Genomic DNA, 16782 nt, shown 5'->3' with positions numbered 1-16782 from the left:
AACTTACATTAGTCATGGCTGTCCCTGGAAGTTTGATAAGGTATGGCTGCGTTGGATGGGTTTTTAGGGCTATCGTGGACATTCTGCATGCCCATATCTCCTGCTTGACAATTGTGGACTGTCTTGCTGTGTGTTGTCTGTGGTCCTCTTCCTCTCCCCCTCCTCTCCCCTCTCCTCCTCTTAACTTCCCCCCTCTTACCTGGGCCTGTCTGCCATAAACGTTATTTTTTCAATGTAAAATAGCTGTTCTGCCTTACTGATCTTACTACTGATTGGACAATGAATGTTCTACGTTTATTTCTCCTCATTTCTTTTTTTTTATACTGACTTTTTTTGTGAAATACCATATCTGTTCTCTTTTGATGATTACATACTTTATTGCACTGTTATTCTGCTTCAATAAAGCACTCCTGATTGTTAATAAAAAAATAAAAATAAAAGATGGATTTCCATTCGCTTTCTTACACAATAATGGTAATCATATACATATAGATTTATGCAGCTTAAATTTAAAAAATCTAACAGGTTCTTGGATCCATGCCATACAGTGAACTGTCAGCATACCCAAACAGTGTCTGCATCTCATAAGACATTTTTTTTGCCTGGCTCCTTCAATATTCCAATTGAAGGGTGTTGGGTGGAAGGAGCCCAACAGGGCTACCCTTTTAAGAAAATTTCAGGTGGTTCATCAACAAACTATTGAAATGCCAACAGTGTATGGACAGTTTAAAGCAGTATTAAACTCAAAAGCAAAAATGCATTGAATTGCAGCTCACAAATTCTTAGATGTGCCAGCTGCATTATTTTTTATTTTTTTAGGCTTTTTTCCCCAATTCTCAATTTGCGATTCAGGAAGTAGGTTTGTTATTTTTCAATGTACATTAACTGACAGAGTGGTTTGCAATGGTCAGCGTTTATATATTTATATAAAACCTTTAAAAAAAAAACAGTTTGTTGTAACTGTTTAAAAAGTTGTTGGGTTTAACACCGCTTTAATACATACAGCTTTGCAATCAGAAAAGTTACATCCTACTTTCCATGATACAGGTAGGCTTGATTTCTATGGGGCAGAGAAATGTGCAATGTCTAGTAAGCTATAGCAATTAAACAGACCTTACACCCATCTGACTACAGTAAACCAACGGGGTCCCTAACTAATTAGCAAACTAGATGTATAGTTGTTTAGTCTACCTGCAGTCTGTGCAGACCAGGTCTCCATCTTTACATTTCAGAAGCTCTTTCATGCATTCACCATATATATAGAATGATTTAGTGACAATTCCCTAAGTTGGTAGAGCCGTTGCATTAAGTCCTTTGTAACTTCAAAGTAACAGATGTCTTCTAGTGCAAAGGAAAGCTAATTTGGGATTATAAACTACGGGTGGTCTGAGATCTGAAAGAGGTTTATATAGTGACTCTCCGACCCTGGGAGAGGTTTATTGTCAGGACTGATCTATACAGCTCTCCTATCGTTTGGAATTTATTTAAAATTTCTTATTTAAATTGAATGACCAACCTACAAAAGCCATATGTTTCAACTTTAAACATATGCTTCAGCCAAACAAGAAAACTGTGAATCCCCATTGGAAGGCACAGCCAACCCTTTGAAATTGAGCATTTATGTTCATTCTGGCATTATTTACAACTGTTTTCTAGGCTCATGGGTTCCCTATCAATGCTGGAATCCTCCAAACTCCAAAGCTGCAGAAAGAGAAACCTTGAGTTCCCTGATCCTACCCACCACCTTCTCCAGTTCTCAGACATGGAGGTTGCGCAGTGCAGAATCACATGGAAAGAGTCTGGAGTCCCACCAGAGATTGTTAAAAAAAAAAACAGTAAAAAATACTTTTGTGGTTTATATATATTAGAAATGCATAATAGAGTAAACTGGTTGGCATTTGACACTAATGTAATGCTCTCTGGATAGCACATGACTGATCACACTTGAAGCTTGGAGATAAAATATACGTAAAGGCAAAACTTTTTTGTTTACATTTTGGATAAGTAAGGAAAGGTTTGAACCCCTGTTGGAGTTTTATTGCAGAAGAACTTTGAAAAATAGCTCTAAACCTGTAGTTATCTCACTGGTATTGCTATCTTAAAGTACTGATGTTGATGTAAATGATCTGGTTCGCAGGCAGGTGGCTTCTACTCCCCAGAAGATCTCCCCAGTCTTCTTGGCTTGTAGTATAATGTAACAAAAATGGAAACTGGAGTGCCATACCACTGCTAACAGGTCCAGACACAACTTTATTCCAATAAAAGTCAGGGGGACAGTCCAAAGGGTATCCAATGCATTTCTGGTGTCCAAAAATGCCCCCTTCATTGGAGCATGATGGAACGCAATCTGAATGGACTATAAGTGATCTAGACATTAAATGTTATTTCTTCCAGTGTGATTACAAACACAGGCCTTGTCAGCAGCTGGTTTGGCATTTGGCATTGGATACTCTTTGGACTGTCCCCCCTGAAAGTTGCATCTAGACCTCTTAGCAGTCTGGTGCTTCAATTTCCATTTTGTGAGATTTTTATTGCTGTCTGTGTCCACGCTACAGAGATTCTCCCTCTATATTTGTCCTGGTGGCTACTGTCATTGGGTAAGAAAGTGTGGAATAATCCATAGTTGTCACCAAAGCAGGAAATAGAGGAGAAATTTACTCTTATCTACTGTTATATGACAGAGTAAAGCAGAATTTACCCCATCAGAAACATGAGTTTGAACTATTCTCAACTATATCCAATAAGGTATAAAACACTTTGGCTTTCTTTAGATGTACTTATATTTGCTCAAAGTATAACTAAAGCCAACAGGAGATCAGTACCAAATGTGAAAAGGTTTTGCAATAAAAGTCATTATATACCTATGTTATATAGCTATAGGGCAATTAGACAGGGTTGTGAACAACCCCCCCATTTTTTTTTTTTTTGCAACAGCAGCCAGAAGACTTTTTAAGAACACAGGCAAACTATAAATGCAATATCATGACATCAACAGATAGCCCATAATGGCTGTATGTTTTGTATGTATTTAGACTGTACCCGTGAGACTATGGGGGAGAATTTACTAAAACTGGACTTGGTGCAGCTGTGCCTTGTAGCCAATCAGCTTCTATCTTTACCTATAATGAAGCTTTTGCAAATAAACATTAAAACATGAAAGCTAATTGGTTTCTATGCATAGCTGCACCAGATTTTGCACGCTTTAGTAAATGACCCCCTATGTTCCTAGCATTACAACACAATCAGCAATTGCTGGGAAACTGCAGTAAACATAGAATTGTGATAAAAAAAAACAATATGTCTCATTCATATCTCTGTGTTACAGTGCATTACGAAAACAGTCTGTGGGAGCTGGAATTTTTTGGAGGACCATCGAAGTTTATGGTAAGACATTAAAAAATACATGTAATTTGTATTACTGCTTATTAACAGAGTATACTATATGACCATGAGACAGAGATTAGTTTTATATTTTAGAGAAAACAAAAAATACATGCAAGGAAACACAGCAGCACACAAGCTGTCCTGCTCTGAAATCACGTGCCATAACATGCATGAAAAATGCCCCAAACCTCATTCATTTTCAAAATTCTAAGTGAATTTTCAGCCTTTGTGAAAACCACATTCAGAAATGTTTTGTAGATCTAGAAATATAGGCTGCTGAAATTAACTGCACGTCTCTATTCAAAAATATGAAAACAATCCAATTAGTTAACAGTGACACAAAAAAATATGTATATATATTATATATAGCCATTAGCTATTTATATATTCATTATATTAAGTATATATTAATTTATTTGTGTTACTGATAATTATTTGATTGTTTTCACATATTTAATCTGTGTATGCAATTTTTATTATTTTACATTTCATGTGTGTGCACCATTATGGATTCCCTTTAAGATATCACATTTGTCAAGTGGACAAATTTGGGTTGTGTGGATTAATTTGGTCACCACGACAAATGTAATTTTAATATTGATTTAGGGTTATTTTGTTGTCAAGAGGGTGACTTCAATTTCAGCTATATTTGTTTTTAATTTATTATAATTTTGTTTACATCACCAATTTTTTCCTAAAGTGGTATGAGCACCAGTTTATATAACATTTGTTTTGAGGTCTTGTATTCAGACACATTTTGTCACAGCAGCTCCAACATTTAGATGGCTTAACGCAAGTTTTTCTTTGGATATATTTTTGGATTTAGATTTTACCTAAAAAAGAAATTGGGATGATGACAGGATCTCTGATTGACCCTTCCCCATTTCTCTTCCCACTTACTCCTTTAATGTGATGAAGGGCCTTACTAACCAATAGAAAGCCTTGTGAGTGTGATGCAAACTAGCCAGCCGTAACTGGATCTGTTGATAGGGTTTTCTCGAACAAAAACGTTCTGCATTTTTTTCCATACATATCTACATGGTTGGCAGTCTTGGTACTGGAGGCCCAGACCGATAACAGCATGATAAAAGGACTCAGGTAATGGAACATATTTCTTAAGTCTGTACAGAAAGCAATTTGAGCACACAACTGAACAAAAAAAAAAAAGCACTAGCCCTTAGGCTTGGAGTAGTTAACTTCATCTAGGTGCACCCTAATGGCAACCATACACACTTTGATAAATGTAAAAAATGTTCCAATCATTCTCTTTCAATATTAAAATTAATCTATGGTGGACAGCCCATTTGATTGATATGCCACACGCCGGGATGTCAATTTTGATCTACAGTTAAGATACAGTTGTAACTTCATAATTTATCAATTGCATCTCTGTTTCCATCATGCGATCTCCTAATTTGATTGATCATATCTTAGCGCTGTCAGTTTATGTAAAACAATTGACAATTTTCCACCCTGGCTGATCGAATCAGTTTGATTGAATGCAATGGAAATTGTGGATATTCGATGGCGGATTCGATTATTTGGATTGCCTCACATATCAGATGAAACAATGCCAGAACTCTAAAATAACACAACTACCAAATTAAAAGTGAGTATTAAATAACAGAATATTTTTAAACGTCCATGCAACTAATGTTTAAAATAAAGTTGACTTGTGCAAACTTTCTTCAATGTAACAATTCATTTACATTTTAAACACATGAAAAAGTAACTACAGGTTTCCAAAGGCCAGAGGCAACCCAACCATATAATCCCATCAACACAGCTATCTCTACTCATCTGTAACCATGGCAACCAGCGCCAACCATTTGCTCTGTAACTCATAATTGCATCCATTAGTAATGCAGTAACACAAGACAAAGATGACTTGCCGATAGGCACTTAGTATGTAAACCAGACTCTAACGAAGCAGAAAGATAAAAGCAAAATGCTTACAATGGGACTGGCGTTGATGTAGTCCGAATGATCATGGCTGTTATCTGCCTTCAGAATAATTCTGTTGTGGTCATCTAGGAGAAAAAAATATCATTATTATTGCAAACAGTTGTATGTGTTATTTCTTCAAGAATCTGGGTTTCTAAATTAAAGTGGTTGTAAACTCTGTTACACCACGTATAATAAGGCCTACCTGTAGGTACTGTAAATATCTTCTAAACTTGCACAGTTCAAGAGATATTCACTATATACGCTGCTGTCAATGTCATTGGCACATACGCACTGAAGAAACGGCCCACTGGTGCTGTTTTTTCAGGGTCCTTGCCGTGACGTCATAGCGCCCCTGGCCAATCACAGTTCCGGAGCCTGCAAACCCGGAAGTAACTCCGGTGAAAGATGTCGGCCGTGGGAGCGGAGTGCGGGTGGCACTGCAGAGGCTTCGTTCTAAGCTAAGTTTTTTATAATGAGCTAGTATGCAATGCATATTAGCTCATTATGCATTTGTCTTGCAGGTTTATTTTTTTCCGGAGGTTTACAACCTCTTTAAAGGACAGCTAAACCCAAGAACAAAAATGTAACATACTGCAGCTTACCATTCCTTAGAAGTTGCAGCTGCATTAATTTTCACCTTTTAGGCTCAGAACATTTCTTAGCAAGTACAGAAAATACCTGTTGACCTTGCCAGAAATGCAGTGTCATTGTCACTTCCTATGAGACCATGACCCCAATGTAATGTATATGAACAAAGGCAGACATGTTTGAGGTCCAGCCTGGGAAGCAACCAGGGCTCCCTCTGTAGATACAGTGGAGGAGTGACAGCAACCATCCTAGGACAGGATGTGTATTAATTGAAGCATTACCAGGTGATAATAAAGAGAAAACAAAACGGAAAAATAAATTAATGCAGCCACTACATCGTGGTAAGCAGCAATATCACAGGATTTTGTAGTCATGGTAAAATTATTTTTTTGGAGTTCATCAAGGGACTCAAAAACAGTAGTGGTCATGAACATTTGAATACACTGCTGCCTTTAGGAGGAAGAATGAGTTTTTCCAAGTGTGGACCTAGGTTTCATTTGTTGTGATAAAAGCATATTTTTTTTGCCAGTGACTTTTTTATATAGTTGTCGTAGGAAACCCCAAAGAGACGTTCTCTCTTGTAGGGCATGTGCAGCAACTGTTTTTTATATTGTTTCACAGACCAGTATTTTAGCCAGAAAGTCCTCTGCATTGTAGTAGACAGAACACTTAGGCCCCGTACACATGGTCAGACCGAACTGATGAGAATGGTCCGACGGACCGTTTTCATTGGTTCACCGCAGAAGTGGCCTGATGGTCTGATGTGTGTACACACCATCAGTTCAAAATCCGATCGGGTCAGAACGCGGTGACGTAAAACACACAACGTGCTGCAAAAAACAAAGTTCAATGCTTCCAAGCATGCGTCGACTTGATTCTGAGCATAAGCGGGTTTTGAACCGATGCTTTTCTGTACTAACCATCGGTTTGGTCCGATCGGGCAGTGGTTAATCGGTTCGGTTTTGAAGCATGTTTTACAATTTTGGACCGAAGGAAAACAGACCGATGGCCTATACACATGGTCGGTTTGGTCCGATGAAACTGAACTTCGGTCCATTCTCATTGGTTCGGTCCGACCGTGTGTACGGGGCCTAAGGGGTTGATTTACTAAAACTGGAGAGTGCAACATTTGGTGCAGCTGTGCATCGTAGCCAATCAGCTTCTACCTTCAGCTTGTTCAATTAAGCTTTGACAATAAAACCTGGAAGCTGATTGGTTTCTATGCAGAGCTGCGCCAGATTTTGCACTCCCCAGTTTTAGTAAATCAACCCCAAAGTCTGGAAATGAGATGGACATGGTTCCCAATTCAGAAACCTTGTCTCTCATTCCTGTGTTTTAATATTAAAAGCAAACATAAAAGATGGCACTCACATATCACATGTATAAATCACCATAATATCAAACCACCATAGTGAATAAATATAAATGTATTAAATGGATTTTTATGACTAAAGTCCATCAACAAACATCACATAAATAGTACACATAATAATAAAAATAACAAATTGATGAATAGATAAAGTCCAGTGTTACTGTTCCCAACACCAATAAAGTTGGAATGTCCTTTTATCTTCACCACTAGTGCTCAAGTGATAGGTGTGAATTCATTTCACTTTTACAAAGGGGCAGCAGTTTTTTTTAGATATTTTATTTATCAGGGTTTCACATACTGGTCTTTTAATATGCAGAGGACTCTCTGGCTAAAATACTGGTCTACAAAGCAACAATATAAACAATCTAAACAATTGTTTCACATGCCATTTGGTGGAAAAGGTATCTTTGGGGATTCCCACAACAACTTTACCAATAAGGTCACTGGCAATAAAATTACATTTTTAACACAACAAAATAAACCTAAGCCCCCACCTGGCAAAACTCTTTCATTTTCTCCTGAAGGCAGCAGTATAACCCTATGTTACTGAATATTATTGTTTCTTTATCCCTTGATGATTTATTAGGAAATAACATGGTTTTACTAGGTTTTGGGTTGAGATACACTTTAAGAAGGTACACTTGCTGTTGCTTACGCCTAGTATACACGGGCCGAATGTTGGGCGGTATCGGCCGATTCAATAGAAACCGGCCAACATTCAGCATGTGTGTACTGTTATCAGTCCGATAGAAGCCAGCTGTTCCGCCGGCTTCTGACGAAGGGGCATGACCAATGTAGGTCTGCCCATCGGCTTCCGATCAGCGCTCACAGCCCATGGCTGAGAACGCCGACCAGAGTGTTCAGGTGGGGGGTTTCCCCTGTCAGAACACAATAGCACAGCAGGGGAGATAGCTGTACTAACATTGTATTGACCTGAGCTGAGCTAAGCTGTCAGTTTTTTACATGATAAAAAAAAACTAGTAGTGTGTACGAGGCTTTAAAGGGACTGTGACAGACCATGTGCTTTTATATGACAGGAGGAGCTAAAATACAGGATAAACCAAAGACAAAAAAAATGTGTTTCATTGGATTTTCTGACTAATATTTATTAAACTTTGCAACTGCACCACAGTAGCCAGTACGTGAATAGGTGGCTTCTCATATATCAGTTGATTAGCAAGCACTGTTGCCCGCTTTTTAAAATACAGTATTTACCCAACCTGTAGCAGTGGGCACAGAAGACAAACCAGCTACATGCTGGGCACATGTAGGTACTAGCAATACATTTGACAAAAGGGAAAAAGACCAATTCATACATGTACCCTGATTTCTAATTCTAAATCACAGCTGCATGTTCTTGGACATTTCCTTATGCATTTTGTCTTCTGTGTTAAAGGTTCTATTATAATATTACCTAACAATGTCTTCATTTCATAAATACCAAATTCCTCCTGTGCTATTTTTACCTTTGGCAGTGTCAGATTTAAGTCAAATCAAGCTGCCCTGCCTGTGAAATGCTTCCCCTATGAATTATTAGTTTTATAGACCTAAAAAACTTCTGTCTCCTTGAGTGATTCTTTTCTATTGAATGACCTACAGTTATTAGACTCGTTGGGCAACTTTATACCTGTGTCTCCCCAGGCCACCTATTTCCAGCCCTAGGCTGGAAGATGATTTAGCTGTCTTCCATTGTTAAACTTGGGAAGAATAAAGGGCCAGTCCACCAAAATTGAAGGAGTGGTATGAGTCACCCACTGGCTTCTTATAACCCATTCCATTATGCCTGTTCTAGTTTGTGGCTTAGTTCCAATCCACGTTCATGTTTTGGAAGTTCCCACACACCTTGGAGTATTCCAAATTCTGCTTTTGTTTTGTCTAAAGAATAAATTCAATATCCCCTTGTAATGGCCATTGCAAGTGTACAGGCTTGCGAGCTCACACAATGATCTTGAAAGCCAAAGAAATACAAGAAGCCATTAGATAATTTAACTGTTTGTTGTCTGCTAAAAAAAATTATATCTGACTTAGGTGAACTGACACTTATTATCTAGTTATACTTACATGCAACCACAGTTAGAGATCTGTTCTTTGCCACGTTCTCCTCCTTCAGCGCTATATTTGTTGCAGTCAGGTCAGCTTGATATGCGCACAGAGCCTCCCACTCTTTCTCAAGGCGATTCTTATTCTTCAAGTGGTCTTCCATGTAAGACTAAAACAAAGACAATAGCAGTGTTATGTAGTGCACTCTGAATCTTATTCTTGGTCCAAATGCACCTGACAACATAACTTGACATCAATGGAAGGATGGAGCTAAAGTTTCAATGCATAGAGTATATCAGATTTTTTTGTGTTGCTGCTACAGTACTGGATCCTTTAATGCACCCCCTAGAGGGACAGCTGGGCATATGATTGTTAGCACACTAACACAAGCCCCATGGGTTAATCTCTTAAAGTGGACCTATGATCAGATATTTTTTTTTTTCATGTTATGTGCATGCTTGCATAGTACTTCCCTTAACAATATCTGTATCTACTTTTCTATGCAATCAGCATAATTTTTATTCAGCCAAAAACAGGGTCAGAATCTACTTCTAGAACTGAGATGCTGGTTCACAGATGATGTAAATCTGGTGTCTGTGCAGTTCTTGGCAGTGAAACAGATTGGCCCCAGATGATCTCCAAGGGAAAGGAGACTATAGAAATGCATACTCGTTCTGCAGTAGACTGGTGGCATCAAATCACCCTAGGCAAAGTCAATGGACTGGAGCTTAATTAATACCTTCAATTGATAAAAGGAAAAAAAATGTATATAAACTGTTGCTGTATATTGTGACTTGTCAGAATTTTTTTCTTACAGACTTGTAAAGTTACTGAGAGATCCAGTAACTTTGACAATACAAAACTGAAAACAGCAAGAACATAAGAACAAAAAGAGAAAATCTGTTTTTAAATAAATCTGATACAATTTCTGTATTTGATCTTGTGACCATGGAAGAATACTAACATAACTCTACACATTCTGTAATTCTTTTGCAGGATAGGAGGGGTTGGTATTGTAATTTTTTTTCAAGAATAAGTCTATGAATTTACTAGGAATCTGTCATATGTGTGTATACTATATGCACCCAGAGTGGGTGAACTGTAAGCACACTGGGGGTCGATCCACTAACACTGGAGAAAAAAAAATTGTGTGCATCTCTTAAAAGAAACCAATCAGGTTCAAGGTTTTTTTTTTTTTCAAAGCTTAATTTAACAAATTGAAGTTAGAAACTGATTGGCTACCATGCACAGCTGCACCAGATTTTGCACTCTTCAGTTTTAGTAAAACAACCCCAAAGGACACCATCCCAACAACAGGACAGGACAATCATCTCAAACGGTTTATTATAATGGGAATGTGTTACTGTCAGCCAAGAACAGGATTTGTGGATAGCTATGTGCTGCCCCTGGCATAAATAAAATAAGCCAATCTGTCAAATAACTGGCCCATCCATAGGTACCTTTACAGATCAACTTCAAAATTCAAACCCTTCATGCAAGATATGTGAATATCACAGAAAAAATATATTCATTACAGTACATTTTAAAGCCAAACCCTGAAAATATTATATATATATTTTTTTCTATTTGTTCCACTGACAATTGTCTCTGATACAGAAAGTTATGGAAAATCCAAGATTTTAAAGCCTAGTTGATGCTTCCTTTTTATTACTGTTATTCGGTTCAGCTGCATAATCAGAAGTGGATGTAAGCTTTTTTACTTTTTATTTTACTGTAGATAGGCCCTGTTCTGGCAGCATTCTGGAGATCCAGACCACTGCTCAACACTGAGCATAACAGTCCAAGTCTCCAGTGGTCTGACACACACCCTGCACAGTGCTGCAATCAACAGTGCCAACAGTGCTGCTCAGGAACCATGAATACACTTTTATTCTACAAATCTTTATTTATATTGACATATTACATCCAAAAACTTATGTGTTCCCCCTTTTTTCCCACAGTCCATCATCCTTCTCCCCATCTTCGCCCAATCTTCTTCCTCCTTATAATGCTCATAAATTTATCCCTGCCAGGTCCCTCTTGTCCCCCTCCTGCTTTTCTCCCCCCCCCAAAGTTATCATGGCAGATCCTTAAGACTTTATTTAATTCAAAGGTCACTTTATCTGTAGTATGTTGCCTATGAATTTTACTGTCTAATAATATCTAATGGTCCGCATTGACCTTTTAAAAAAGTTTTGTAAAAAAGTTTTAAAATAAGAACAAGTTTTATGCTTCTGTAACCTATATAAAAATTGTAATTTTTGTATGTGAATACCAATAAAAACATCGAAAAGTAAAGAACTTATATGTATATTTCCAGTAAGATGTTTATGTGATATAACATAGCCAATATAGTAGAATAAGAATTATTAATAGAAATTGGGTGTATGAGACTGCCAACATCCTAGAAACATGGCTAAGAAGAACATGCAAAAGAAGAACATGCAACAAGTGCATTTGTTGCATGTTCTTCTAAGGCCCCATACACACGACCGAACATGTCTGCTGAAACTGGTCCGCGGACCAGTTTCAGCAGACATGTTCGGTCGTGTGTATGGCCGACCGGACAGGTTTCCAGCGGACATTTGTCCAGCCGACCGTTTTCCAGCGGACAAATGTTTCTTAGCATGCTAAGAAACATGTCCGCTGGAAGCCTGTCCGTCTGACATGTTCGGTCGTCTGTACAGACTCACCGTACATGTCCAATTGCCCGCCATCCCTCGCATGCGTCGAAGTGATTCGACGCATGCGTGGAAGCATTGAACTTCCAGGGCCACGTCGCGGCCACATCACCGCGTATCGTGTACGTGCGGATTTCTGTCTGATGGTGTGTACAACCATCAGACAGAAATCTCCGGGCGGACATGTCCGCTGAAAAGGTCCGGCGGACCGTTTTCAGCGGACAGTCCGTCCGTGTGTACGAGGCCTTATACTTAACCAATATAAATCAACGTAATGGAAACAGGCATTCCTACCATGAGCAATCTTGATTGCCGCACTGGGCGGGGGCATTGCACTGGTGTCAAGCAGCTATCTAGATATCCAGCACCCTTGTTTTGGTTAAATAGTTCATTAAAAATAGAAAGACAACCACATCTATTACTTTCAATGCCACCAGATTGAATTACAGTAATAAACAAAGGAGGCTTAAAATGGGCTTTAAAGTTGTCACAATAACAAGAGGTTGGGGGGGGGGGTTTATATTCCAATGGGGATATTAATTCCCATGCCAACTGTCTAACTGAGAATATTGCTTTGGGGTGATTTTTTCTTATTTCCTGTTGTGTCTCTGGAAATTGGAGGGGAATTTGCCATACAAGACACAGACAAAAAAAAGTGTCAATGGTCTTATCAATACCCTCATTTATCAAAAAGTAAAAAAATAAAAGTGCTATTACATACACTTTAATGACATCGTGAAATAAAGTTCATCAATCATGTAGTGACCAACAGGCATGACCACATGATTGTCAAACTGGCTTAATGCATTGAAGTGCATTACTGTAATGCCACGTACACACGATCGGATTTTCCGTCAGAAAAACCTTGGATGTTTTTTCCGACGGAATTCCACTTAAGCTTGGCTTGCATACACACGGTGTGTATGCAAGCCAATTTTTTTCAATCGTGTGTACGGGTCATAATACACTGGCGTTAATAGGCGCCTTGTTCAAGCAGATATCCATGGCTTGTGTTATGCATGCACACATTTTCATCCAAAACAATAGATTTAACCCAGAATAACATGATGCCACTATTATTATAGCACATTTTTATTTCTTCTAATGATAAAAATATTCCTAATTTCTAAATATGAAATATTATATAATATGTTATCATTCACAAACTACTCGACAAATACCTAGGGGGCATGATATATTGTAATAATGGGTGAGTGCCAGTTGGCATCTTTTGTGCCTCTTCACTAAACCCGCTGTTGGGTAATTTGTGTCCCCAGCATGAAACATCTCTGGTGGAGGTTGAGTACTGCGCCCTTTTTATTAAAGAAAGGAAAAAAAATTCTAATTAGAATATTTGATTGGTAAATAAATTCATAGTACCCTCAAATGCCACTTGCAGCACTGATTTTAATTATGTTTCAATTAAGTTCTCAGACATGGAAAATACTGATGTCTGTTACAGGAGTTGGCAGCGTCTGGCGGAGCCCGGTCACAGGGAGCAGAGGAAACATATTCCACAGAGTGGTACCTCTAAGGAAAAGGACGACTGCTGCTGGCCTCTGCGCAAGTTTCCAAGGGGCTAGAATTGAAAATTGTCATTGGTGTCCTTGTCTTTTCAGACTAGCAGAGACTGAGGAGTTAATACACAGATTTCTATAATTCTTGTGGGTGGTAGCAAACAAACCAGATTGTAATTAACTCTCTGTTTCAACACAGATGGCTCAGTCAAAAGGCTGAACCAGATTAACGCATTTTTGCTAACACAGGAATATCCCTGCGATCTGGTTTAGTTACAGTCACTGATGACAAGAACTACTAATAGAAAACGTGCCTTTCATCTCCTCCTTCTCTGTTGATAGTTATTAAAAAAAAAAAAATTGTTAAGTAAATAAAATATATGTATATATTATAACTCCTGTCCAAGAAGATAAGGGCCCTTTTAACAGAAGGAAGCAATGAAGCTGTTGCCCACACTGACCAATTAGCTACCATGTTTCACTTTCCTGAGTATAAAAAAAGATGACTCCTGATTGGGCACTATGTACAATATTCCTTTTTTTTTTTATTCTGATTTTTTCCATCCCACTCTTTTAAGTGAAAATTTCTTGAAATCACTATGTATAATATAACATACCTTTACTGTAATGTTATAGGTATAATGCAAATTAGCTGTCCTCCAGAACAAAAAGTCAATACAGGCATACCCCACTCTTAAGTACACAATGGGGTTTATTTACTAAAGCTGTAAAGCACAAAATCAGGCTCATTTCTGCACAGAAACCAATGAGCTTCCGCCTAGGTTCACACTGCTGCGAATTCAAAATCGCGGTAAAATGCGCGATTTTACCGCGATTTTGCCGCGATCTCGGCCGCAATTTAATGTAAATCGCGGCCAGAAATCGCAAAAAGTAGTACAGGAACTACTTTTTGAAATCGCAGATGCGGCGTCGCACTGATTAGGACAGTGCCATTGCCGACAATTGCCGCCGATTTGAGATGCGATTTGACATGTCAAATCGCATCTCAAATCGTTCCAAATCGTACCCAGTGTGAACCAGGGCTCCAGGTTGTATTACCAGGCTTAATTGAACAAGCTGGGGTTAAAAGCTTATTGGTTTCTATGCAGAAGTGAGCCTGATTTTGCGCTTTCCAGCTTTAGTAAATAAACCCCATTGTGTACTTAAAAGTGGGGTAAGACTGTATTTGTATAGTCGATATTCCCAGGTTTTGAGGGTCTCAGAGTACTCAACAAAACATTAGTAGGAATGTGGAGACAGAGGGATTGACTTACCAAAGGAAAATTACTTGATTCTGACTGATACATAGCATTTTGGAAAACCTTTTTTTTTTTCATGCCATCGGATATTCTTTATTTTTGTGACCCATTTTGGAAAAACTTTTTTTTTTCATGCCATCGGATATGCTTTATTTTTGTGACCTTCAATGTCGCAGCAAAAATTACAAATTGATTTATGAACCCAAAATAAGTCTCAAACTATTTCCCAGGATTTTCTAAAGACTTTACAGTTGGACAATTTGACCTCTTGGATAAATGAATATCACAGCTGAAAAAGTCCTCCTTTTTAACGGTGGAATTTCTCTTGCTTCATCTATGAAATACATAGTATTGTAATTGTTCTTCAGATTAATAACCCTTTGATGTCTTAGATATTATTGCCACATTTTCCGTAATACTGTAATAATGGCATTTTGTAATGTGTAAAAGGATTATTTCAATCCAATCAGCAGGTGGCAGGGATCAGCTTGTGACAGGCAAACACTTTAATCCATTTTACTTGCAGCTCCCAGCTGCCAAAGGTAGTGGGTGAAATCTATGTGAGATGGCAGGCTGCATCCCCGGAGTGGAGTGACGCAGGCTCTATGAGATTTCAACAGCTTGAAATGCTCATGCCATTTTAATCCAAGTTACAGACCAAGCAACAGTAGATGCACATTTCCAATACACGGTCCAGAATATTGACATTTCAAGAGAACAAAGAAGAATAACATGAATAGGCGCATTTCATGCCACTGGAAAGCAAGTCAGATATTTCTCCGTAACCAAAGGTGATAAAATCAGCTGAAGGTAAAAATACATATAAAACACTCCTATTAAAGGTGATTTCACATGCACATTTCAACCTTTTGAAAAGGTAATGAATATTCATTTTGTTTATATTTTTATTATGGTTAGGATTAAAAAAACAAATCTAAAAAGTTGTTGGTTAATTAAACAAGATGTTTAATTGATCTTTTGCATTATTGCAAAAGATGTTGCATATTTAATTTTCTAATTTTCCAGCCTGAAGGAGTTCAGTAGCTCAAGCTGAAATTTACAACTGCAACTGAATAAGTCAGAGGAGTGCCTTTCCAGATTTTTGAAAATGCAGTACCTTGCAGTGCACAATATGGTACCTATCTCTTCTGAGATCAAAAAGTTTACTCAGGGAATGGATACTAAGCACCCAGAGGCGATTCAGTTCGCATGTGTTGCGCTATATCCGTTTTTCACTCACTCACAATGCATTGTGGTGATGGCACCCCAACTGCACTGTTAAACTAGCAGTCAATCCACCCATACTGCAGCATATCATAACACATGTGCCATGAACTGCATAAAGAGAAGATTAAGGTAAAATGTTTGCCCTAAATCAGCACACCTTAAATGGTAACACATAATGTATAGGGTCCTAAAATGAAACAGAGATCTTTGGAAAATGAGCTCAGCCTACAAACATATCATGTCTAAATTGTCAAGCTGCCAGTCCACTTCTTCAGCTACTGTCTTGTGAGTGGATCATCCCACTTCAGAAAGACTGACAAGCTCAACAGAAAAAAAAAGAAGTGTTGAAGCAAAAGAATAAAGAGGTTGTCAATGCAATTGACCTGGCTATTGACCTGGCTAGCTATGCTGTTCAAATGCTTCAGTAACTTCCCTGGAACAAATATGCAGATAGGAAGTTTTGACTTCACTTATGGTACTTTTTAATCTGCATGTCTGCTCCATGCCAGTGAAACACATTATTGAAGCCAGAGGCAGCCAGGCAACTAGCAGTCTTTGGAGAAGACCAGTACTGGCAGGCCTTTGTGTTTCTCCCACTATAGGTCTCCATTAAATGTACACAATTGTAGATTTTGAATCATGTATGTAAAACAAGCCATTCAGAACTAAATACTGGACACAGAGGGATACCTTGAATATTTAAACAGTTTTCGACTCATTAAATGGTTCTAATCCCAATTATTTTTTTACTGATATCACATTTAGTG

The 16782-nt window shown here is 38.2% G+C and overlaps 1 protein-coding gene across 1 annotated transcript in view; it reads right to left on the bottom strand.

Moving 5' to 3' along the window:
• The window catches only part of PTPRN2 (protein tyrosine phosphatase receptor type N2), a 1169469-nt gene that overhangs the window by 80929 nt on the left and 1071758 nt on the right, over window positions 1-16782 (bottom strand). The window contains exons 15-16 of the mRNA XM_040352695.1: window positions 9353-9500; window positions 5341-5414 (exon numbers count right to left, since the gene is read on the bottom strand). Coding sequence (XP_040208629.1) covers window positions 5341-5414; window positions 9353-9500 — 222 coding nt within the window. The remainder of the gene's footprint in view (window positions 1-5340; window positions 5415-9352; window positions 9501-16782) is intronic.

Source organism: Rana temporaria, chromosome 5, assembly GCF_905171775.1.
Source record: "Rana temporaria chromosome 5, aRanTem1.1, whole genome shotgun sequence".
Taxonomy (NCBI): domain Eukaryota; kingdom Metazoa; phylum Chordata; class Amphibia; order Anura; family Ranidae; genus Rana; species Rana temporaria.
The sequence above is the reverse complement of the archived record's forward strand: the minus strand, read 5'-3'. Positions and strand labels throughout refer to the sequence as shown.